The sequence below is a fragment of the Adiantum capillus-veneris genome, chromosome 2 (genome assembly GCF_014529385.1).
Source record: "Adiantum capillus-veneris isolate H3 chromosome 2, ASM1452938v2, whole genome shotgun sequence".
Taxonomy (NCBI): domain Eukaryota; kingdom Viridiplantae; phylum Streptophyta; class Polypodiopsida; order Polypodiales; family Pteridaceae; genus Adiantum; species Adiantum capillus-veneris.
Genome location: NC_140932.1, coordinates 80,564,126 through 80,588,255, shown reverse-complemented (window position 1 = coordinate 80,588,255; position 24,130 = coordinate 80,564,126). Strand labels below are relative to the sequence as shown.

At 44.9% G+C, this 24,130-nt stretch overlaps 1 protein-coding gene across 2 annotated transcripts; it reads left to right on the top strand.

Moving 5' to 3' along the window:
• Positions 1–300: 300 nt before the first annotated feature.
• LOC147463060 (putative leucine-rich repeat receptor-like protein kinase At5g49770) lies at positions 301–23,272 on the top strand. Of its 2 annotated transcripts, XM_086486949.1 has the most exons (19): positions 301–410; positions 507–639; positions 7,522–7,593; positions 7,728–7,799; positions 7,890–7,961; positions 8,073–8,246; positions 8,364–8,438; positions 8,706–8,777; positions 9,183–9,254; positions 9,339–9,407; positions 9,524–9,598; positions 9,945–10,016; positions 10,110–10,238; positions 20,579–21,042; positions 21,128–21,286; positions 21,397–21,539; positions 21,658–21,877; positions 22,048–22,283; positions 22,422–23,272. In XM_086486949.1, exons 1-19 carry the CDS (start codon positions 308–310, stop codon positions 22,899–22,901), a joined length of 2,892 nt encoding a protein of 963 aa, XP_086343075.1. In that variant the 5' UTR covers positions 301–307; the 3' UTR covers positions 22,902–23,272. The 2 variants fall into 2 exon arrangements, with proteins under 2 accessions (XP_086343075.1, XP_086343068.1); XM_086486942.1 differs by lacking the exons at positions 301–410; positions 507–639 and adding an exon at positions 5,872–6,851.
• The last annotated feature ends 858 nt before the right edge of the window (positions 23,273–24,130 follow it).

The window sequence follows — 24,130 nt, the reverse complement described above, 5'->3', positions numbered from 1 at the left end:
CGCTCTCTCTCGCTCTCTCCCATCCATCATGAGCTTCCGAAAACTCGGCTAAATATTGCAGGTAGCAGAGCTCAAAGCTGCGTGAGTTGATCATCAGCAACGTCGTAGGAGGTACTGAATTATTAACTCATAATTAGCTGCAAATCTTCTAGTAGAACCTGAATTGATCGCGTACTAAAACTAGCATTATTGGCAAGCTGTATGACATGCCACCACCGCCCTCCCTAATTTCTTCCTTGTTCCCATATATAGCACGCTTGAAACCATAATATTGATCCGGTGCAGATGTATGCAGTAAAACCCTAACATGAAGCTCTCAAGGTGGTGGAGGTGGTGTCACTCATGGGCCCTAGTATTGTGTGCAATCCTTCGACACAGAGTCGTCGACTCTGCGACAAATCAAGATGATGGTAGCCCTCATTGTTCGACTGCATATAACATAATTCCTACTTGGTTTTTTAGAGGAGAGATCAAATAATTTCTCTCTTCCCTTTTCTTTTTTGCAGTGAATGGCTTACTAGCATTGCAAGACGCATGGAATGCGCAGAACATCCTTCAATGGACTGGAAACGACCCTTGTGGATTGCAGTGGCCACATATAGTGTGCAACGATGCTAATCCACGGCGAGTTATATTTCTGTGAGTGTCGAGTTCCATTTTGAATCACATTTTCCTCTTTTTCTGTACTAGCTACAATGGTGTGCATGCAGCACGTGAGGATGCCAATGTCCGGAGAGGAGTAAGACTTGGCAATGGGGGGAAGAATACACCTTCCTCTCGTTCGATAGAAGCTACGGTAACACTTACAAAGTTGTAAATTTCATCCACCAGGCCAGATCATAGGGCCAAATAGGCTACCATAAAGATACCCTCCATTGAATTTACCCTTACCAGTCCAGTCCAATGCCAGACTTTGCAGTGGAATAGCTAGAAAATCCTGATCAAGTAGGCCGAAGTCCTAGCCAAGGTTGCTAGGTCCAAACTAATGATGCACTGAATGATGATAAGATACACACAGTACGGAACATCGGGTTCTTGCTAGTTGAAAGATGAAAGAAACAAATACATAAGCTAGCTACTGACCAGACCATACACATGATATGCACAAACTCATCTATCTATGCACATTACCTACACATCTCAAAATTGTAGTGTTCTATAAACAGCTCCATAACTGTGTAGGTGAACATGCGCACAATATTAATATATTTGGCGCTCTCTCTCTCTCTCTCTCTCTCTCTCTCTCTCTCTCTCTCTCTCTCGCGAATAACAGGTCTTGAGCTCAACTCTCCTCGTCCATATTCTCTCTTGTTTTCTCTCTCTCTCTCTCTCTCTCTCTCTCTCTCTCTCTTTTGAATAACAGGTCTTGAGTTCAACTCTCCTCGTCGGCTAAATCTTTAAGGTCTCTCGGGATAGTTTCCTACGACGTTAAATCTCCCCTCCCCCCCCCCCCGGGCTCTCTCCTGCTCCCGCTGCTGTTGTAATAATAAGCCAGAAGGCTTTAACAACCTTTGTATTATCGACTCACGCCTCTATTTAAAGAGGATCTCATGAATGAAACGACGAGCGGTTGCGTCTGTCCATATGCGCCTCTGTGTTTAACCGTCTCCTGCACGAGCACCTGCACGTCTGTGTGTGTGTGTGTGTATGCACAGTGTAGAGCAGCACTTCTGATTTCCACATGGTATCACGAGGAGGTTCGATCAGGGAGGAGGATCCGTTTGCTGGCCCTCGCCTGGCCTCCCACTTCTTCGCAGATGCCACAACTTGGGCGCTCCTGCTCAATTCCTCCAGCGCTGCAGTAAGCCCTACTGCTCTGCAATCCTTAGGAGTACATTACGCCTCTATCCCAATGAAGAGGGGCAAACTACTCTTTTCCAAGCCTCTGAGCCTTGCGCAAAATATGCAGGCAAAGCAAACCCTCAAACCGCCTCTGGCCCGCATGATCACGGGCAAGCGACTAAGCAAGTAGCCTCTGACTCCCCAACCGGCCAAGGTAAGCAAGCTGCTGTAGGCAAAGAATCAAAGGCCCCTGATCCAGTACTTGGGCAAGCTGAGAATGCCTCTGAACCTAATGAATTCGGTCAAGCAAATCAGCAAATCAATCATGCAGCCCCTGACCCGCAAATTATTGGGCAATCTGCCAGCGCTGCAGAAACAATCAACCTGCCATTACAAAAGTTGCAGGAGTTCGAAAATAAAACCCTGCTGCGTGGGGGATATTCCCTCATTGGAGCCAGTATCCCCGACCCTGGACATGCTCCACCCTTGCCTTTACCTTCCGAGGCTTCAACATCTGAAACACTCTTCTCATCGGCAACCCCGTTCCCAACCACTTTGTCGGCAATCTCGACAACCATGCCGGCAACCCCGGCTTTCACCGTCAATGCCTCAACAGTGCCGAAGTGTCTTTCGCCATGCCCTACATTAACAACCTACATTGCCTCTTCATCAAAATCCACCAGCTTTTCAGCAACCCCGAAGCTTACAGAAAAGGTGACAACCCCGCCATCCTTCAATTCAAATGCTACTTCAACATCTTTGCGTGTCTCTGCTTCACCAAGACCATCAGATTTACCATTCATTGCAATTGGCACCATTGGGGTACCTATTCTTCCAACTCTTCAGCAAAATACTAAATTCCTCCTTCCACCCAGATCCGAGAGAGGGAAGCTTAGAGAGAGAAAGAGGGTTTTAAAAAAATAAAAATAAAAAACAACTCCGCGCATAGAGAGAGAAAGCCTAGCCACATAGAGAGAGAGTAAATATTTTATTTAAAAAAATATCCTGTGCCTCCCTCTTCACTCCTCTCTCTCTCTCTCTCTCTCTCTCTCTCTCTCTCTCCTTTGGCGGCCCTTCGACTATGAGGAAGCAGAATGGCACAGATGACCCGGTGGAGGATGCCATCCAAAAATGCAAAGAAGAGCTGAGCGAGTCCATCAGCCAGATCAACCATTATCTCTTAGGTACTATCAATATTCTCGACACGCGCATGATAGCAGAGGAAAACACGATACATACACTCGAGAATCGCATGAAGGCCCAAGATGAAGAAATTGCACTACTCAAGAAAGAGCTCGCAGAGGTGCGATCGCAGAATGTCCTTGAAGAGGGAGAGCTTCAACCTTCAGTAATTGAAGAGCTTAACACAATTAAGGAACAAGTGTGGGCCATCAAAGAAGGTGGAGAGCAACAAAAAGAAATGGGTAGATGTCATCACAAAGACCCAACAAAAAGCAGAAAAGACAGAAAAATGGATCAAGATTGTCAAGAAAAGGAAAGGCAAGGAAATAACCCCCACCCCCACACCAACCATCATCAACTCGACACTAGAAGAGGAGCAAAGGAGACGTGTGTGGGCCTTACACGTAAGGATATGTGGCTTGAAAGACCAAGATAATGTGGATGAAGAGGTGAAAGAACTCATGACTCTGGTGGGGGTCAACGAGCAGACGCATACAAGGGCCTGGAGAGTGGGCACTAAGAAAAGTGGGAGCAACGGAGAAACCTCGAAGGAAAGGACACTCATTCTCCACTTCCCCTCCATGGAAGCGAAGAAGGACTTTCTGAAGAAGAGACCGACTCTAAAGAAGACTGGCATCTTTCTTGGAGATGACCTCACCCTCTCGCACATTGCTCATATGCAAGAAGTAATTGACACTCAGAGATATTATTGAGGAGGGTAGACACCATGGCAAGAGGTCTATTGTAGCTTTGGGGATTTCCGCAAAGCACCGAGAGCCAGACTTATACGTAGATTACAGGACATGGGTGTGCCTACAGAGCTGATATGGGGGGATTCTGGCTCTCTACAGGACTGTGATGGGGCGGGTGCGCACCACTAAGGGAATGTCTGACATGGTCCTCTCCACTATTGGAGTAAAGCAGGGATGCCCCCTATCCCCGACTCTTTTTGTGATGTATGTGGATAAGTTTTCTGACTATGTAGAGCGTGAGGGAGACAGGGGGGCTCAGCTAGCAGGGAAATGGATTCCGTTGTTACTATATGTTGATGATATTGTGCTGATTTCTGACTCTCCAGAGGGGATGCAACGTCATTTGGATGCTTTGCATGCATTTGCTCATGATAGTGGATTGTCTCTCAACCTGGGGAAAACCAAGGTTATGGTGTTCAACACCACACCACAGTGGGTCAGGAGGTTAGCGCCCATTTTTATGTCTGGCCAGGAGACTCTGGAGTACACAGATGCGTATACTTATCTAGGGGTAGTCTTCGTTGGACTGGTGTTTTCACTAAGACTAGCATCAGAGACCAGACTAACAAGAGCATATGCAGATTTGGGAGGACTGGAGAGGATATGTTCGTAGGTTCAGTTTCAGGAACCGCGAACAAAGCTCTGGCTTTTTGACACTTTAGTGACTCCAACTATGCTCTATGGAGTTCAGGTATGGGGACCCTCAGTAGACCACCATGGGAGATCTGGCAACACAAATGGATGGAGATGTATGGAGAGGCCTCTGGTCTCTATGATCGCTCAGATGATCCGGGCTAAGGCCTCAGTGCCGCATGAGATTATCCGAGCCGAGCTAGCCGCCCCCCCCCCTCCCCCTCGTGGTGGAGGCATTGACTAGATCAGTATCCTTTATGCACGGTCTATGGGATCTCCCCAAGGACGGATATGCTCGGCTCGCCCTGGAGTCATTCGACAACTAGCTCTACAAGGCCATACAGCATGTTGGTACGGACAGATGACAGCATGGTTTCAACATGGATAGATTGCCTCCGTTTCAATACTCAGGCTGGATGCACCCTCCCTGTCTCTCACACGGACAAAGATCACCAAACTCATACGCCAGGATCTGATTCAGCTAGATACCAAAAGCACATGGATACAGCCGACACAGGAGTGGGGCACGAAGATGGCCTTCTACAGAGAGCATCTTCTCCAACTCACGGAGGACAGTTTTGTGACAAGGCCTGCATACATGGATACGCACTTATCTCATGGGATAAGATGCACTATTGAGCAGATACGCACATCCTCACATCAGCTCTAGATCGAGACTGGCTCATTTCGAGGGGTGCCAGCAGGGGCCAGGATATGTCACCTATGTAACTTAGAGCCAGAGACAGAGCTACACTACACATGTCGTTGCCCGACGTACTATGAGATATGTGGCCACTTCCACTGCTTGTTCAGAGAAGACTTCCGACCTTTTTCTAGAGTCATGAGATACAAGGATCAGAGGTGTCTCGGATTGTTCCTACTAGAGCTGCGCAGACTTAGGGAGAGCTTGCTGAGGACATCAGGGGAAAGACAGTCTGAGAGACGGATCACATATTTCTTTACACCGGCTAGGGGAGAGCCAGAGGAGCAATCAATACAGCAGATCTCAGAGCCCACCCATACCAGAGGTATGCTGCTTGATTGAGCCACTGATCTAGGCAAATCCAAACGCCCACGACCTCAGGGAGTCTCCCACCATCGACGAAGGATGCAACACAAGATACAGATCACTCTAGCTCAACATGCAAGACGCCCAACTAGAGTACTGACCATGGAGGAGGTTGATGAGATTCGACAACGACCGATGAGGGATTTCATCCGAACCCACCAACCCCTCCCCCTGTATCTCGTCTCAATCCCGAATCAGCTTCAGATTTATTTCCTTCCTCAGTGTTCTAGTGTTTAGTGCTTAGTTAGTTTAGTTCTTTTAGTTTCGTACTCAGACATGATATCAGATTCACCAGTTGTAACTTTTTGGTCTCATACGTCATTTTGGCCTTCTGAAGACGTTAATATAACAGTTCATTTCATATCTCTCTCTCTCTCTCTCTCTCTCTCTCTCTCTCTCACACACACACACACACACACACACGTGCGTGCTGCTCGCAGCGCACACCACATATTATACATTTCTATCAACCCAAGAGGAGGTGAAAACCTCTCCTCGTATTGCTCTTAGGCTTCAGCTAGCAAGATCCATATTCCCATGTACAAATAACAAATAACAATGAGCTTTGCCAATTTGCAGGAGCTAACTAGCTAGCGTAGCTGTCTAATGTACTCTCAAACTGAACCCCGAAACAGCCTCTATACCAAGCAAGAGAGAATCACAAGCCTAGGAATTGCCTGTCTACAAAAAGCAGCGTACGTCCGCTTTGCATACCAAACAACACTCCTCCATTAATGAAACCACTTAATTGTGAATAGAGGGAAGAGTATTCATTGAAAGTTTGATCCCAATGAGAATGCCCTCAAAATCTACATTGATACAAAGAAGTTTCGCTTTCAACAATGGTGTAACAGTTGCACTGACGTATCAAGCCACTAAAGACTAGAGTCAGCCTACAGATCCCCGCCGAGGGGCCTAAACCCTAGGAGCAGTAGAAGAAGAAGAGGTTCTCGCCGATTGGCACTTCCTTGCCGAAAGGACCGATCATTAAAAGAGTTTTACCAACTTATGGGTACCTCGTCTAATGGGACCTATAATAATAAAGCAGGACCTACACACACACACACACACCCCCCAAAATCCCTTTGCATAAATTTTGATGACGTGGCAATAGTTGTACGGACGCTCCATGAATCCCGATGACATGGCACTGTACGGACTGCCGCATTTTCTGGTGTTGATTTACTAACGTGGCAGCGTACAGATTTTGGCAGCTTTTAGGCCAAATGCTTTTGGATAAGATGTGATGCTTTTCATGTATTGCTTTTGGGCCTAGGGCCTTTGTATACCAAGGGTGGGCTCTCTCACTGACATCTGTGTGGAAGCAAGAGGAGAGCAGAGCAAAGCCATTCCCCACCGTTGTACTAAGTTGAAGCGATATAAAGAAATACCGAAGGGGGCCCAAGGTTTGGGGCCAGTGCTGCCACATTTTGGTGTGTAGTGCATCTCTTTGAGTTCAGTTGTTCTTGAAGTGCTAAAAGTTTGTCTCATCTGTTCTTTTTGTTGGCACGTGGTGTCCTCCCATTACAACAGTACGGATGCAAGTGCGGTGTGTGGATAATTGTTGACCCGATGGGATTCCCTAATAGGGTCTTGAGCCGAATTTCAATCAACTAATGTCAAGACTGCAATCAACAGCCGATGACCTCCCAAAGAAGGCAATCCTCCAAATAGTGTTAAACGAGTGGTTAAACACCAGGCTGCTATCTGGGGTGGCAAGGCTGGCAACTGGTTAAGATGTGTGCCTGTGAAAAAGTTTATAAGAAATATGCGACTCCACAGTCCACCCATGTGATAAACTATTTTCCTTGACAAATGCATGCTGGTGCTTGTTCCTAATTCTTTGTCTCTTCTTTTGATTTGTAAACACATTTAGACTTCGAAAGGGCTGGCAAAGACAATTTGTAGCTATGCCCTTTTGCAGTGCCCATCTCTATGTACTATTATGGCACTGTCAGCGCCTACATGCGCATAGCATATTGAAAAAAAATCCATCGACTGCGGGCTTTGTTGGGATTTTTAATTAGCTTTTTTGTGTGCATGGCTCCTTTCTCAACCATGTGTTTTGCTGTATAATCTAATGATTCTTGTTTTTCCCATCAGAGCAGTTAGTGGACTTTCGTTGACAGGAACCCTTCCAGAGGATGTGGGCTTGCTTACAGCTTTAGAAACTTTGTAAGTTCAAATTTTATAAGCCCAACATCGATGCTTTTGTATATTGCTCATTTCGTTGAAGCATACAAGAAATTAAGGTCCTTAATTCTATTTTTCAGCACATATTGACTCAACGAATTTCTTAATTATTGCAGGGATTTGTCACAAAATGAGTTGACTGGGAAGCTTCCCCCTCAGTTAGGAAAGCTCGTAAATCTGCACAACTTGTAAGAGAGGGTGTAATTGTACCGAGAAGAATTACTTGAATTAGTGAGTCAGGGATGGAATCCTCATTGGAAAGGCCTTTTTAATTTCAGGAGACTGCAATCGAACAAGTTTACCGGATCGATACCACCAGAGTTGGGAAATCTCGAACAGCTCCAATACATGTAAAAGGATACCCATTCATGAAGAGCTAGCACACACAATGACATTTGATAGGTGTCTCTATCTGGTATTACATATTTAGAGTCTTACGACTACAGCTGTCGGCTTTGCAGGTATTTAACATCCAACCGGCTTCAAGGTCCAATCCCTCATGAAATTGGCCGCCTTAAAAACTTGTACTGGTTTGACATTGCTGGCAATGGCTTGCAAGGTGAGCTCCCATATTCCTCCGACGGCAAAAATCAAATGAATGTGGGACTGGACAACTTGACAGCAACAAGGCATTTGTAAGTAAGCTGCAAGTTGAGCCATGGTCTTGCTTTGAAACCATTAACTCGAATTTTGAGTTCTTGTCATGACCTTAAGTCTGATAAATCTCAAGGCTTAGTCTCATGTCTGTGCAGCCATTTCAACAACAACAGTCTAGAGGGATCAATTCCAAGTGCTATATGTCACCCTGACATGGCACTTATTCACATGTATGTGTCTACTTTAATAAGCTGATGGATATCTTGAGTCTATACCTTGCACTTTCCTTGAAAGGTGAATCTAGGCTTATCCTGGATTCATCTAGGCATATATATATGTGTATACATACATACATACAAAATATAAATAAATAAATAAATATATCTTATATATATATATATATATATATATATATATATATAAGAGAGAGAGACACACACACTTGATTATTCTTCTAAAAAGAGCTGCTACTAATACGTTGTCTCATGACCAATCAGGCTTTTTGACTCCAACCAGATGTCAGGAGTTATCCCGGACGGAATCGAACAGTGCTTGAATTTAACCATCCTGTAATCTCTCTCTCTCTCTCTCTCTCTCTCTCTCTCTCTCACACACAATTCATGCATCTATATCCATCTCATTTATATCATTCAAAAGGACAATGAAAGTTGCAAGGTATTTATGCAACTTCTACAGCTTCACATTGAATCGCTTTATGTAAAACCAAGGGAACTTTGTAGGCTGATGGTTTGTGGAACGCCTCATAAGACCAGAATCTTTATAATGGGCTTTCCACCAATGTTTTTGAGTCTTGTAAGACTTTAATCTTCTTACACGCAGAGCACAAACTGCATTCGCATGATTCCACATTCAGTGGTGGTTGTCATATGATCACCAGTTAACCAGAGTTTGTTAAGTGTCATTTTAAAATTCTGCCGTATCTGCATTTGATAATGGTACATTATAATGCACAGGAAGCTCGACCACAACAAGTTCAGCGGTACTGTTCCAGCAAGTGTTGGCAAACTTGTTAACCTAACAGAATTGTGAGATTTCATTATGACACATTTAGATCTGCGATCCGATAACTTGCCTTGATTTGCGAATTCACCTGCTCAATACTTTTGCAGGCACTTGAATTCTAATCAGCTGACTGGAGAGTTGCCTGATTTGACCAATCTTACCAAACTGAATGTGCTGTAAGCATCCAATTAAGCAAAACCATAGCACAAGAGGTTCAATGGACTTAGAAACTGAAAACAGTAATAACTGCAAGCAGCTTCCTGAGTTTGTGCTTACTTTCATGATGTGTCAGCGGGCTAAGTGATAACCAATATGCACCATCTGAATTTCCCGCCTGGATGACATCACTTGTTAGTTTGACAGACATGTGAGTATTTGTTTCTGTGAGCTTCCATTCGAAACTGCATCAAACAGGGTGTATGTAAAGGGTAGTGATTTGTTCAAAGGGCTGATGAGCATGGAGCCCCTTATATACCCCACACGAGCTTCCACTCGAAATTTCATCAAACGGGGATGTATGTACAAGTACTGATCTGTTCAAAGGGCTGTGACGAGGAGAGCCCCTTATACACTCTGCTTGATGAAATTTGACACCAAATATATACACGCCTTGCTCGTCAGCCCTTCAAACGGATCACTACTCTTATATATGCCAAATTATTACGAAGTTATTTTGCCCTCTGTGACCTCATAGTCTGACATGTATGATCCAGGCAAATGGACAGAGCAAATCTTGAAGGACCAGTGCCCAAAACATTCTTTGAATTACCTTCTCTAGCAGCAGTGTGAGTTTCTGCCATTTATCTAGCTTTTTACTGTATTTTTCCCTTCTTTAAAGCTCTTTTGGCTTGCTTAACCTGTCTGGCCATTTACTGCAGAAACTTTGACAACAATGAAGTAAATGGAACCCTTGATCTCAGTACCTCCAAGCCATCACTTCTGTTCTTGTCTTTGAGAAATAACAATATTGGTTCCACTTCACTGGGAAATTTTGACCAAGAACTCCAGTGCGTATGCTCTGCCACCTTTCTTGTGTTGTATGATTTTTTAAACTAACGTCTGAAATCTATCACGAAGAGGCGCCTTTGAAGATCTTACCTAATTGACGACGAAGAGGGCATGCTCATGACATCTTACATATGATCATAAGACTGAACTACAAAGAATGCCACCCCCTGACTTTGAGCTGGAAAACATCAACTGAAAGATCTTGAGATTTGAGACGATTGAAAGAGTAATTTCAGTAGAGCTTGAGGGTTGATCAAGGAGGAGAGCTTGAATGGAACATGAAGGTAGAACCTTGGAGATGGAGAGCTAGTCTGTTAAATATAGATGGAAGTGCAGGAATGTGACCTAGAAAATCTCAACAACAAGCTGAGTCTGCATGAGGGGCTTTGGATAGGTATTGGCCTTTGTACAAGGTGGCCTGCAAAGAACCAAATCATACCTACCATCATAGGTTGTTGGGCATGCTCGATGTCCATTACACTATAAAGAGAAAGAAAGAAACTTTTACTGACGTCTTCTAAAGGCCAAAGTCGGCCTATGAGACAGATTGGTGAAAAAGGATGGAGCTTGGGGGGGTACAACCATTTCTAAACTTTATGAGAGAGAGAGAGAGAGAGAGAGAGAGAGAGAGAGAGAGATTAAATGAAATGATATATTAACGTCTTCAAGAGGTCATTTTAGACCAAATCATTACATACTGATGAATCCGATACCTTGTCTAGGTACAAAAAGTAAAATGAAACTAGAAGTACTACTAGCTGGAACTGTGTGGGATATGAGTGATCATTGAATCCATCCTTATTTGCACTCTGGATGTCGAGACAGTATGGCTCCAATCCTCTCATGTAGTCTCCGTCGATGCTGTGAAGCCTCTCCTCAATCGAGGGCGTCTTGATCTCCCTAATTCCAATGCTCAGTCAATGAGAGTGCCGCGGGTGTGAATCTGGGCTGAGGTTTGCAGTGGTGGTTTCTAAACTGTGTGTGTGTGTGTGTGTGTGTGTGTGTGTGTGTGTGTGTGTGTGTGTGTGTGTGTGTGTGTGTGTGTGTGTGTGTGTGTGTGTGTGTGTGTGTGTGTGTGTGTGTGTGTGTGTGAGAGAGAGAGAGAGAGAGAGAGAGAGAGAGATGAAATGAAATGAAATGTTATATTAACGTCTTCAAAAGGCCAAAATGACCTATGAGACCAAAAAGTTACAACACGGTGAATATGATACAGTGTCCAAGTATAAAAAATAAAAAGAAAAGGTATCGAAATGGAACTGTGTAGGATATGAGGGGGGGGGGGGGGGGGGGGGGGGGGGGCGCTAATATAACACAATGTGGGTTTGTGTGTGGTAAAAGATGAGCATGATGTAAAATCCTCAAAAGAGCTAAAGCACAGGAGACCTATCATCCGTCGCTGGCAGATCTTATCAATCTCCTCCATGGTCAGTAGTCTGAACAAGCGGCATGCATGTTGGGCCAAAGTGACCCAAATCCTCCGATGCAGTCTCCGACGGTGCTGTGTAGTCCTCCGCAGTCGTGGGCGTCCAAATCTCCCAAGCTCAGTTGCTCGATCAATCAGTGTGCCTTTAGTATAAGGAGAATGTGAGCTCTCTTGTGGTAGCTGCTCCTCCGACTGGCCAGTGTCCGCTCTAAAGAAGTCTGTGATCCGTCTCTGAGACTGGCTAGCCTCTCCTCTCATCAGGCTCTCTCTGTGTTTGCGCAGCTCGAGCAAAAACAGTCCCAGACATCTCTGATCCTCATACCCCAAGACTCTAGAGAGAGGTCCAAAGCCCTCCCTGAACAGGCAGTGAAAGCAGCCTCATATCTCATAGTAAATTGGGCAGTGGCATGTGTAATGTAACTCTGTCTCCTGCTCCATGTGACATAGGAGACATGTCTTGGCCTCTGTTGCTACTCCGCTATATCTAGATACCGGTCTCGACCCGAAGCTCGTTTGAATATGTGCGTATTTGGCCAATAGTGCATCGTATCCCATGAGATAAGTGGGTGTCTATGTATCTCGGCCTCGTCAAAAAACCATCCTCAGTAAGCTGGAGAAGATGCTCTCTATAGAAAGCCATCTTCGCGCACAGTTCCTACTCTGGTTGTATCCATGTCCTCCTAGTATCTAGCTGAGTCAGGTCCTGGCAGATGAGCCTGGTGATCTCTGACTGTGTAAGAGTCAGAAAGGGTGAAATCCAATGAGTATTGGAAAGGGGGCAATCTGTCCATGCTGAACCCATGTCCTTGAAACCATGATGTCATCTCCCCATACCAGCATGTTGTATCTCCCTGCATAGCTAACTGTCGAAAGGAGTGCTAGGCGGCATATCTATCTCTAGGGAGGTCCCATAAGCGGTGTATAAAGGAGACTGATCTGGTGAGCGCCTCAACCACTAGTGGGGGGCAGCTAGCTCTACTCGGATAATGTCATGTGGTACTGAAGTCTTGGCTCTAATAAGCTGCAAGATCATAGAGACCAGAGGCTTCTATATGCCTCTCCATCCATCAATGCGACCTGACCTCCCATGATGGTCCAAAGGGGGCCCTCATATCTGAACTCCATAGAGCAATGCGGAAGCCACCAAAGTGTCAAAAAGCAAGAGTTTCTTCCGAGGCTCTTGAAACTAAATCTGTGAACAAATCCTCTCCAATCCCTCCAATACTACATAGGCTCTGGTCAATCTGGTCTCTGCTGCTCTCCTCAATGAAAATGTTGGTCCACTAAAGACCACACCAAGGTAGGTGTAAGCATCTGTATACTCCACTGTCTCATGGCCATATGTGAATGCCAGTGTTGCTCTCTCGATCCACTATGAGGTGGCGTTAAAACACCATAACCTTGGTTTTACCGGGGTTGACAGGTAAACCACTGTTGTGGGAAAACCTATGCAATGCATCCAAGGGACGTTGCATCTCCTATGGGTACTCCCGTCTCTTGTAGTCTACGCATCAATCTAGCTTTGGGCACTGTGTCAGATGCTTTGCAGAAATCCACAACGCTACACTAATCCGTCTCCCATGTGATCTACCCTCCTCAATAATGGCTCTTGAGTGTCAAAATGTGGTCAAGAGTAGAGAAACCTCTCCTAAACCCTGCTTGCCCGGCTGCCCGTATGCCCTCAACCTCTGCCCATCTATTCAACTGTTGCTCAAGAATGGATGTGTACAACCGTGCCAATGTGCGTCCAATCATGATAGTGCGATAGTTCCTGAGCTCCATAGGGTCTCCTGACTTGAAGATGGGTACGATAGTAGATAGACTCCAAGTATTGGGCAGGCCCTCTATCACTAGGAGGTGTATTTTTCCTGTTGCCTTCTCTAAATATGTACTACATATTTTTCTTTATTTTATTCGTACTTGTTTTTCTCGAAACCCTTGAAAAAGGTGGAAGTGGACATTGCATGGCCAGTGTGAAACGGTTGCGGCCGAATAGGTTTCACACAGCGGGAGTCTAGGTCGATCAGTATGGGATTGGTCGGGCCAGTTAGCACTCAATTCAAATGAGTATGGAAGCCTGTGTGCGCCAAATGAAATTTGGGCCACCCGGAAAGTCACAACTTTATAAGTGAGTGGGAACTAGGGAATTAACTCAAAGGTGCAAACTGGCCACTTGGCAGAAAGAGAGCAACCTACAAGACACCTCAGCAAGAGGAGGCGCTCAAATGAGGCTGGGGGCTGATTTGAACTTGATTAGTGAACTTACAGTGTGTGAGTAGTGGATGTAAGTTGACAGGTCTAATGGAAAACTTTTTTTCTCCTCTATCTCATGTAGCGCAATGATTTGCTTTCGTGCATCTCTCTCTCCCCTTTGGCACATATGGTAATGTCCCACTAGTTGGGCTACTCAGATGAATATATACAATTCTGAGGGTTCATGCGCGTTTGCCAAGGCAAGAGTCTTCTGAATAGGAACCGGATTAGCTAACTGCTAATCCCCCACAAGTACACACAGTTCCATCGCGGAAGATTGCGAGTTTGGAGAGTTTTCTTGTGTGAAAACTCGTCCAATTTACAAGGGACATTGCATGCGGGAGCCCTTGGGACACGCGTAGGCGTTTTCACTCTACTAAAAACGATTTGAAACAGAGAATTACAGCTTGCTGTGTTTTTCTGCAGGTTTAGGGTTTCGCACCTAAACTGCAAGGGAACACCAAGGGAGCTCCATGAAAGCCTTGGGATGCGTGTGCAGGGTTTTGAGCACCCAACAGCAGAAAAACAGAGAATTTCAGCAATGCAACCGAAGTTTGCCAATGACAGGTGTAATGGCTACGTCCCTGTCAGGTGCCGATAGAACTGCCTCCGCAAGTGGTCCCATCCGATCAGGAGTGATCTCGAGCCACGCCGCCAATTCCGGTGAAATGAAGTTGGCCTTGGCTCCTCCATCAAAGAAAATTAGGGCCTCTTGGTCTTTCACTTTGCCCCAAGCTCGGCAAAGTTCTGTACTCTCGTCCAACGTGCTGGGATCGGTACCCACGCAATCTGGAACCAGTCCTACTTTCATCTTGCCTTTTCTTCCACGTTCCTCAGCTACTCTCAAACTCTCAGGCCTTTCGTCGTCCTTGTCGTTCTGTTCTTTCTGTGCCTTTTTAGGGCACTTCGCGGAGATATGTCCAGGTTCCCCGCATCCAAAGCACTTCCCCTCCCTGATGAAGCCAGCTCTCTCCTGAGGAGTAAGCTTGGGTCGTGCATCTTTCTTTTCTGAGTTGCTCTTTCTCTTTCTACTTTCATTTGTCAAAGTCTATTCAGCTCTTTGTGTCATGATCTCATCAGTGGTAAGTCAGACTGCCAGAGTGGATGGCAAAACCCCGTTTCGCATGACTCATCAACTCCTGAATAGAAGCTGACTTCTGTTCCAAGCAGTGATCTCGAATCTCTGTAGGTAGACCCAAGGTAAACCGCTCAATCTGCTCCTTGAACAAGATCTTCTTAAAGGAAGAGGCAGGTAGAAAAGAGCTCCAGAATCTCTCGCAATAAGCGTCCACTGTATCTTTCTTGGTCATCCGAAGATGGGTCCAAGCAGTTCGTATATCCCGTTCATCCTCTCGAGTCAACCAAGAAGAAATAAAAAGCCTCTTGAATTTCAGCCATTTAACTGGCGCAGTCTTGCTTACTAGAAGCGTGGACCACCAAGTTCGAGCATTCCCCTTAAAAAGTAAGAGGCAGCTCTCCGAATCTTAAGAGTGCTCTGAGTAACGTCCTCCCACGAAAGTGACGTCAAACTGCTGACAAAAGACAACCTTCGAAGCATCTCTATATCCCGAACACGTGTCAAATTTTAATTGATTGTCCACCTTCCTTAAACTCTCTGACTTTCTTGCTTTTATCTTCGAGAAAGTCATACTGGTTGGCTTTGTAAAAATTCTTCTTCTTTGCATAAAAGTTGCTCTTATCAGAGTCTGAACTGTCTGTAGACGAGTCCTCTATAGAACTGTCACTCACTGGGCGAGATTTAGACTTCTTTGCCTTTTTCTTGCCCTTTCCGAAGCGTTGTTTCTTGCTTCGCTTTTTGCCTTTTCAGTCTTCTTCGCTCAAGTCAGATGAGCTAGAAGAACTGTCAAAGAAAAAGAAGAAGAAGAACTGGGTACTTCTTCAAATCGAACACATTTCTTTTGTTTCTTTTCCTTTTCAAATGTCGACTGACGACCCAAATAGCCCGGGAAGTGAACGCCTTTCTTCTGCTTTTTGCCGTGCTTTTTAGCTTTATTCTGCGCGTCCAAAAGCTGTGCATTCGTGCATCAACCACCTCTTCTAATTCTATCTATGTATATTTCTTGTGAGCACAAGGTTTCTTGAGAGCGGGTTTTGGGGGTGGTGTTGTGGTTTTCTGCCACACTGCGGGTGCACTTCCTGGAAAGAAGTCTCGCTCTTATATTTTGCAATTTTGGATCCTTCGCAAAACGCTCCATCTCTCAACGCTCCGCCTGAGTAGGCCGAGGCGGAACATACTCCGTGCCGGAATCTTCGTTGTGATCCCTTCCTGCATCTCCGGATGCAGAGCGAGTCGACCGATCGTTGCCTGAAGCCATAGGTGCCGCAGAAAAAAAAAATTTGGGATCGGATTTCTCGTAGAAGAGAAATCGGCCGCGCTCTGATACCACTGTAACAGACTTGGACACTCCCAAGTCAAGAATCTACCACGACAGCACCAAATAACCACTTCAAAACAGTTCACAATTCACAATCGATTCGACAATGGCCCGGCAGAGTTCCGTGCCTAGAGTTATTGGCCCCAAAGACTGGCGTCCCTTTCGGTATTTCTTTTTGTATTAATCTGAGTTCAAAGTACAAGAGTGCGGGCAAGCGCTCACACTCAGACTCTGCGTCCAGATGCTCTGAGTTGTGAGAGGCCTGCTCACATATTTAAAGGTACAAGGGTTGCTAAACGCAGAGCCCCAAAAGCTGAAATCAAAAGCTTCAAGTAAAAGCTTTGAAAATAAAGCAAAAGTTCTTTCTCTCTCTTTCTTTTAATAAATAAAGCAGAGGCTTTCTCTTTCTCTCTCTCTTGCTAAGATTAAGCAAAGAGGGTTCTCTCTCTCTTTCTCAGCAATTTGCGTAGAAAAAGCAATGCCAAAAAGCTGCCCATAGAAAAAGCTGTCGTTCTGGCTGCTGGAAATCACACCGTAAATTGCGTAGATGCCATATTGTTGCCTGCCACGTCAGCATTTTCTGCAACCTTTTAGGGTCAGGGTTTACAGCAAAATTAGGGTTTTTGATTCTAGGATTAGGGTTTCAGCAGAATTAGGGTTTTTGATTTTAGGGTTAGGGTTTCAACAGAATTAGGGTTTCTGGCAGCCACGTCATCACTTTGTGACAGGCAAGATTTCCATTAAAGCTGTCAATGTGCACCCACTACTCACACACACTGTAGGTCACTTATGGAGCAAAAATCAACCCCCAATTCATAATGGGTGCCCCCTCTTGCTGAGGTGTCCTACAGGTGGCCCTCTTTGTGTCAACTGTCTAGTTTGCCCCTTTCAGTTAATTCCCTAGTTCCCACCAACTTATAAAGTTGTAAGTGACTTTTCGAGTGGCCCAGATATACAAATATGTGGTACATATTTAGAGAAGGCAACAAGAAAAATATACCTCCTATTGACACACCCCACCCTACTGCGAGCGACCTTGCTTGCATGACAATAATACATGCAGATATCTCTTGATATCACATATATTCTATGATGGGAATCCAAGATATACATGCTTCCAAAAATGTAGCGTAGGACAAATAAACAATCCCACCAACCTGGCTACAACACATACATCAAGCATAGAAGTCTCCTGGTGTACTCTCAAGCACAAACTAATCTAGCCAAATTTTGTATGGAAAGAGTAGATGAAATCGCTTAACTACTCCTTTGAGCATCATGAACCATGCTCTTACCTTCCTCTAAAGGGCTACATCAAGTCACTGTGGGTTCCATCTGAAAGGCTTCAAGAAGCAGTTGCGATAGCTGAGGTGAATCAACCAATTCAGACTCTTTCATCATTTGGCATCTAACGATGGATAGTTATTGAACTTCACCAAGTAGCGTCTGGCAAGCTTTCCTCCAGGCTTCCTTCCTTTATGTGCCAATATCTGTTCAGGAACAAGAATCTCATCCAATTCTTCCTTTTCGGGTTGTTCCTCATCCAGCATATTCTCCGGCACATCACCAAGAAAGGGCCTTAACAGACTAACATGAAAAGCATTATGTATTTTCCAGCCTTCTGGTAGCTTCAACCTGTAAGCTACATCACTAATCTTTTCTGAAATTTGAAAAGGACCACAATATCGCATACTAAACTTAGGAAATAAACATTCCTTGCCTTTCCTTTTCCTTAACCTCGTCTTTTCAAAGCGCAAAAGTACCCAATCACCAAGTGAAAATACAAGTTCACGACGGTGACGATCAGTAGCTTTCTTTTGCTTAGCCTGAGTCTTCTCAAGAACAATCTTCATCTTCCTGTATGTTTCATCCATACCTTGCACATACTTGTTTGCCTCAATTATCTTGTCCTTAGTTTGCAAAATGGGTGAGACTTTCTTCCCTCCTTCCACTATCTCAAATGGTGCCTTGCCGGTTGACATATACACAGTGTTTTTGTAAGCATATTCAACCAATGAGAGATGGTGTTCCCAAGTTGCCTTGTGCTCTGACACATAACATTTGAGCAGATCCAAGACAGTAGAATCTGCCTCTTATGACTGTCCATCAGTTTGTGGATGAAACGAAGACGAGAATTTGAGCTTAGTGCCTATATTCTCAAACAATGCCTTTCGTCATACGTGGATCCCTGTCACTGACACTTGATTGAGGCGTCCGGTGATAGTTAAAGATATCGCTCATGAATATCTTGACCATGTGTCCTGGCTTTATCTTATTTCTAACAGAGATGAAATGGGCCTGCTTACTGAACCTAAAAATGATAGTCCAAATCCCATCATTGCATGTTTGCGTTCTTGGAAGGTCAAAGATAAAGTCCATGGCTATGCTTTCCCATGGCCTATCAGAGATCGACAATGGCTGTAACAATCTCGCTTGCTTTTGTCACAAGACCGGCACCACGTGCAAATAGAAAAGAACACACTTTTAACACTTCAATAATAACTGAACTGAGAGAGAGAGAGAGAGAGAGACGACACGCGACACGGAGTGGCGGAATTCCACCCCAGAGAGTATTGGCCCCAAACCTTGGCGCCCCTTTCGGTATTTTTTTATATTGCATCAACAGAGAACAAGCCATTACTCCAGACTCCGCACCTTCTCCAGAAGCATGCCAGAGAATGAGCCCATGGCCTCATATTTAAAGGCCCTAGGCCCAAAAGCAGTTTACATGAAAAGCCTTCAAACACAAAAGCATCTGGTCCAAAAGCAATGTCCAAAAGTTGCCAACGTAAATCACGGAAATCCGTACAAATGCCACGTCAACAGCACAAATCGCGAAAATTCGTACAAGCTGCCACGTCATCATGTCAACGCAATTTTCAAAGCGTCCGTACAGCTGCCACATCATCAGCTACTGCGCAAGCGTGTGTGGGTCCTACTTTATTTTGATTCCTTTATGTCTCTTGGGTCCTGAACGGGGTTCCATTAGTTGGTAGGACTTCTTCTGTTGTTCTTCTTAGGGGTTAAGCCCCTCGGCCGTGAGTTGGCTCTGCTCTTCATTGACTTGACACATCGGCAGTTTGTGACATCCCCCTTTCTTGAAAGAGAGTAATCGTCCGCGATTACAGCATATCTACAAAACAACTCAAGTTAGCTTAAAAATTTTCCGAGGGACAATCAGTTTGCTTTTTTTTTTATCAAGGAGTTGGCTTCTCTTTTTGTCCAAATCGGAACTCTTGATATGCTGGCGTAGTAAAATTAGCCATCACACCGAGACCGCACTGATCTTCCACGTTCTCTGATCGAATCCCCTATCTGCAAGCTGTCTCCCATCTATATCCATTGACATGCGACATAGGCTGCCCAGGGGGCCTAATGTGTCTCAGAGTAGAAGATGATGTCCCTCCCAGTTAAAATATCCTCAAAAGCACCCACATTGAGCCCACATCAAGGCGTAGGGATCCATTACAATTCCAAGTAGAAACTTTTAGTGTGGTCCCATAGGTCCCGCACCGTCATGCGGAGCGTCCCTCCAATATCACCACCGTTCGGTCCCGATAAAAAGCAAATTTTCCTTTCTCCCTTGCCGCTCTAATATCCGGCATTACCTCCTACATATGGGCAATCTGCGAGAGGGTGAGGTCATCTCCAAGGAAGATGTCCGTCTCCTTAAGAGTGTCTCTTCTTCAGAAAGTCCTTCGCTTCCATGGAGGGGAAACGAAGGATAAGTGCCCTTTCTTTCGAGGTTTCCCCATTGCTGCTACTTTTCTTATTGTCCACAGTTCTTGTATGCGTCGGCTCGTTAACCCCCATCACAGTCATAAGTTCTTTTACTTCCTCCTCCACATTATCTTTGCCTTTAAGCCACAAATTCTCACATGTAAGGCACGCACACGTCTTCTTTCCTCCTCTTCTACTGTCAAGTTAATAATGGTAGGTGTGGATGTTTCTTTTCCTTTCCCTTTCTTGGCAATTTCGATCCATTTCTCGGCCTCGTCCACTTTAAATTGAGTCTTTGTGATAACATCCACCAAGAAGTTGTCATTTCTTTGTGTTGTTCCTCCCCCTCTTTGATGGCCCGCACTTGCTCTTTAATCGTGAGTAGTTCTTCAATTACTGAGGGTTGAAGCTCTCCCTCTTCAAGTGTGTTGCGTGATTGCACTTCTACAAGCTCCAGAGAGAGAGAGAGAGAGAGAGAGAGAGAGAGAGAGAGAGAGATTTTCAAGTCTTATAAGTTCCAATACCTCAATTTTTGTGGGATATGCAGTCTAGAGGGCAACCCTGTTTGCAATACCTCTGCATTTGCTAATTCTCAAGTGTGCACCCAAGTTCCAGCAGCCCTTTCACAATCCTATCAAAGTAGCACTAACTGCACCAACCAATGCTCCATGAACTCCATACCAAATCCAATAGATTGCTCGTGTGCAATTCCGTATAAATGCCACTTTACATACCGGGCACCGTCATTCACAACCCTCAGCGATCGCAACCACTTGAAGGTGTTCGTGAATACAGTGGCCACAAATCTGAACATGTCTGAGATGCAAATTATGGTACCTGAGGCATTCTTCAACGACCAAAACCAACTCTTTGTGTCGGCGTGGCTCTTTCCTAACGGCACTGAAATCTGGATTCCTGAAGATGTTGTGAGGATATCCAGCGCAGCTGGCAATATATTCCCGCCAATGTTCGGACCACCCATGTTTCAAGCAGAGCCCTATCCTTTTGAATGTAAGCAGTTCTTTGTAAAAGCATGCTAGTAGGCAAAAGAATGTTTTTAGCCTTGTGTATGATCATTAGTTCTGCATTGTGGCAGGGCCTACATCCACACGAGGTTCAGGACTAAACACGGGCGCAAAGATAGGCATCGGAGTGGGTGCTGTTGTTATTGGACTGATTGTTCTTGGAGCCTGCATATTTGCTTTTGTGCAGAAATACCACGCAGACAAAGCAAGAAGCTCAAGAGAAACTTATCGTAAGTAGACACATTCTGTTTCGTTTACTGATAGTTTATGGACCATGGTGCACTCTTTGATCATGTCGGCTACATTGGTTTAATCTAGTGGCGAATTGTGATTTTTGCAGCAGCTTCTTGGGGATCAGGTAAAACCGACAGTGGCGGAGGGCTGAAGTTGAAAGGAGCTCGTTGGTTCAGCTTTGCAGAGCTCAAAAAGGCTACCAACAATTTCAATGAGAGCAACGAAATCGGTTCAGGTGGCTATGGAAAGGTATTTTGTACCTCTGCTTTGGATGTAAAATCGATTATCCCATGTTTTTTGGGGAAGATGTATTCGATCCGCATGTTTGAGCGGTAGCTTGAGCTATCTTTCCCTTTACTTGGTACAGGTATACAGAGGAGAACTTGTAACCAAGGAGAAGATAGCGATCAAGCGGGCAGAGCAACGGTCTATGCAAGGTGCAGTGGAGTTCAAAAACGAAATTGAGCTGCTCTCACGTGTTCATCATAGAAACGTTGGTGGCCTTGTTGGCTTCTGCTTTGAACAAGGAGAGCAAATGCTGATCTATGATTACATGGAAAATGGAACTTTGCGAGACGCCCTTTATGGTGAGTGGAAGGTCATTATTCCAAAATGGGGTTACTGGTTTTAGAGGCTAGTGTAGCAATAATTTAAACTGTCCTGAATTGTTACATTTATGGAGATTTGAGACTGCGTGTTATGACCTTTACCAGAAAGACCCCAGACTTTCAAGCTCATTGATTTAGAACGTATGCAGGTTATAGTGGCATAAAACTTGATTGGCGTCAACGCCTACATATCGCGTTGGGGACTGCTCAAGGTCTTGCATATCTGCACGACTTAGCCAGCCCACCTATCATCCACAGGGATATCAAATCTAGCAACATACTTCTTGATGGGAAGTTGAATGCAAAAGTAGCCGACTTTGGTCTCTCAAAGATAGGACCCAACGATGGGAAAACTCATGTCACGACTCAAGTGAAAGGCACAGTGGTAAGTCAGCTATCGCTCTTGAGCTGATGTCTTATAAACATACAATTCAGGAGTAGTTCTCCCATATGCACATGGCTTCATCGGATTTAAATGCTAAAATAGAGCTGAGGTCTTGTTTCCTCTTTTGTCTGTTGCCAGGGTTATCTGGACCCAGAGTACTATCTGACGCAACAGCTTACTGAGAAGAGTGATGTATATAGCTATGGTGTTGTGCTTCTCGAAATGCTCACAGCAAGACAGCCAATCGAACATGGAACATACATTGTAAGAGAGGTGAAAGCCCTCCTCGATAAGGGGGGAATAGCTGCACTAAGATCAATCCTAGATCCAAAGCTTCAGCACGAAAGCATGTTGGAGGTGCAAAAGTTTGTGAAGATTGCAATGCATTGTACAGAAGAGTCTGCGCTTTGCCGCCCTACAATGAGTGAGGTAGTAAAGGAGTTTGAGGAGTTCAATGCACAAGAGCTTGCCGAGGGCGGATCTACAAGATCATCCAAAATGTTTGATGGGCGAACGAGTATGAACAAACGTCAGCTTAGTGACTCAGACTATACTGCATACAGTTCGAAGAATTCATCCCGTGACTCTTCATTCCACGATAGCGCAGGTTTTGCCTAAGGGGGATGTTGGTCGACAAAATGCCAACCTTCTTGTGTAGAGACTTCAGTGTTCATTTGACTTCCGAGCTGCACGCTTCCCTTTCATATGTCTTAGGGTTCCTTTGTCTAAGATAGCTTTGCATTTGATTCTACACAAACCAGCAGGACACTTCCCTGGCCTCTTATCTACCAGTCTATAATCTGTAAGATGAGACTTGTAAAAAGCTGTATATGCGCAACAGTACGTACCGGTAGTAGTGGACAAGCTGGTAGGGAAGAAGTATTCTTTCTGATTACCGTTTCGTCATGGTCGCTTGTCACCTGCAGAAGAAAACTTAAACGCTTGTTAAAGCAATGTTATTATGCTCTTACACGTTGCTTTTTGCTTTCTGTAACAAGCTTGTTTCTGGCTTTTCATTCTCACATTTATGTTGTTCAGATCTAATATCACAAGTCGCTTATGGATTTTGAAAGAATTGTGCATATAATGTTTTTCTTGTTGCTTTGTACAATTTGATGCGGAAAATCGGGTTTTAGTTTCACAATGTGGTGACCAGGCTTTGCTATCTTGTTCCTGCTAACCACATAGCTTGGTATCTTTGGTTTGTTGTAACTTGTCTACGAGTGTAGTGTGAAAGGTGCAGCAGAAAAGAGTGAATCGGGTGATGATCTTGTCTACAACCATGAGAAAACGTTCTCGGGACCAGGCAACCACATGGTCTTGGATCTATCACGATAGATCTCCTCATATACAAGCTTCTAGAGCGTACCGCCCACCGAACGGGCACCCCCAGGGTGTCTATGCAGTGGGGAGAGGGAGCACTAGAGAGAGGGTGAGAGATTAATGGTTGAAAACACCAGAGGAGAGAGATCAATGGTGGATGCAAAACGCTAGAGAGCCACACACTTTTTTTTGTAAACTAGAGAGCCACACACACAACGCTAGTGAGAAACACACTAGAGAATGTGCACCCAAAATGATGAAAGCTCTGCTCTGGACAACTGCCAAAAAGTACAAGGGGAGGGGTTATCTATATAAGCAAATCCCAGATTTGCCCTACATGGCCAGATCCTCATAAAATGGCCTAAAGTGCATAACTACAAAACACTCAAAAGACACTTGAGACATTGACCGTGAGAAACCCTAGGAATGGGGTCCCACCTCCATGCCAAGCTATCTGATGGGCGACATTGTGGAATGCACCGTTGAGAACGGTAAGTCTACGTCAGATATGATCGGGCACAGCT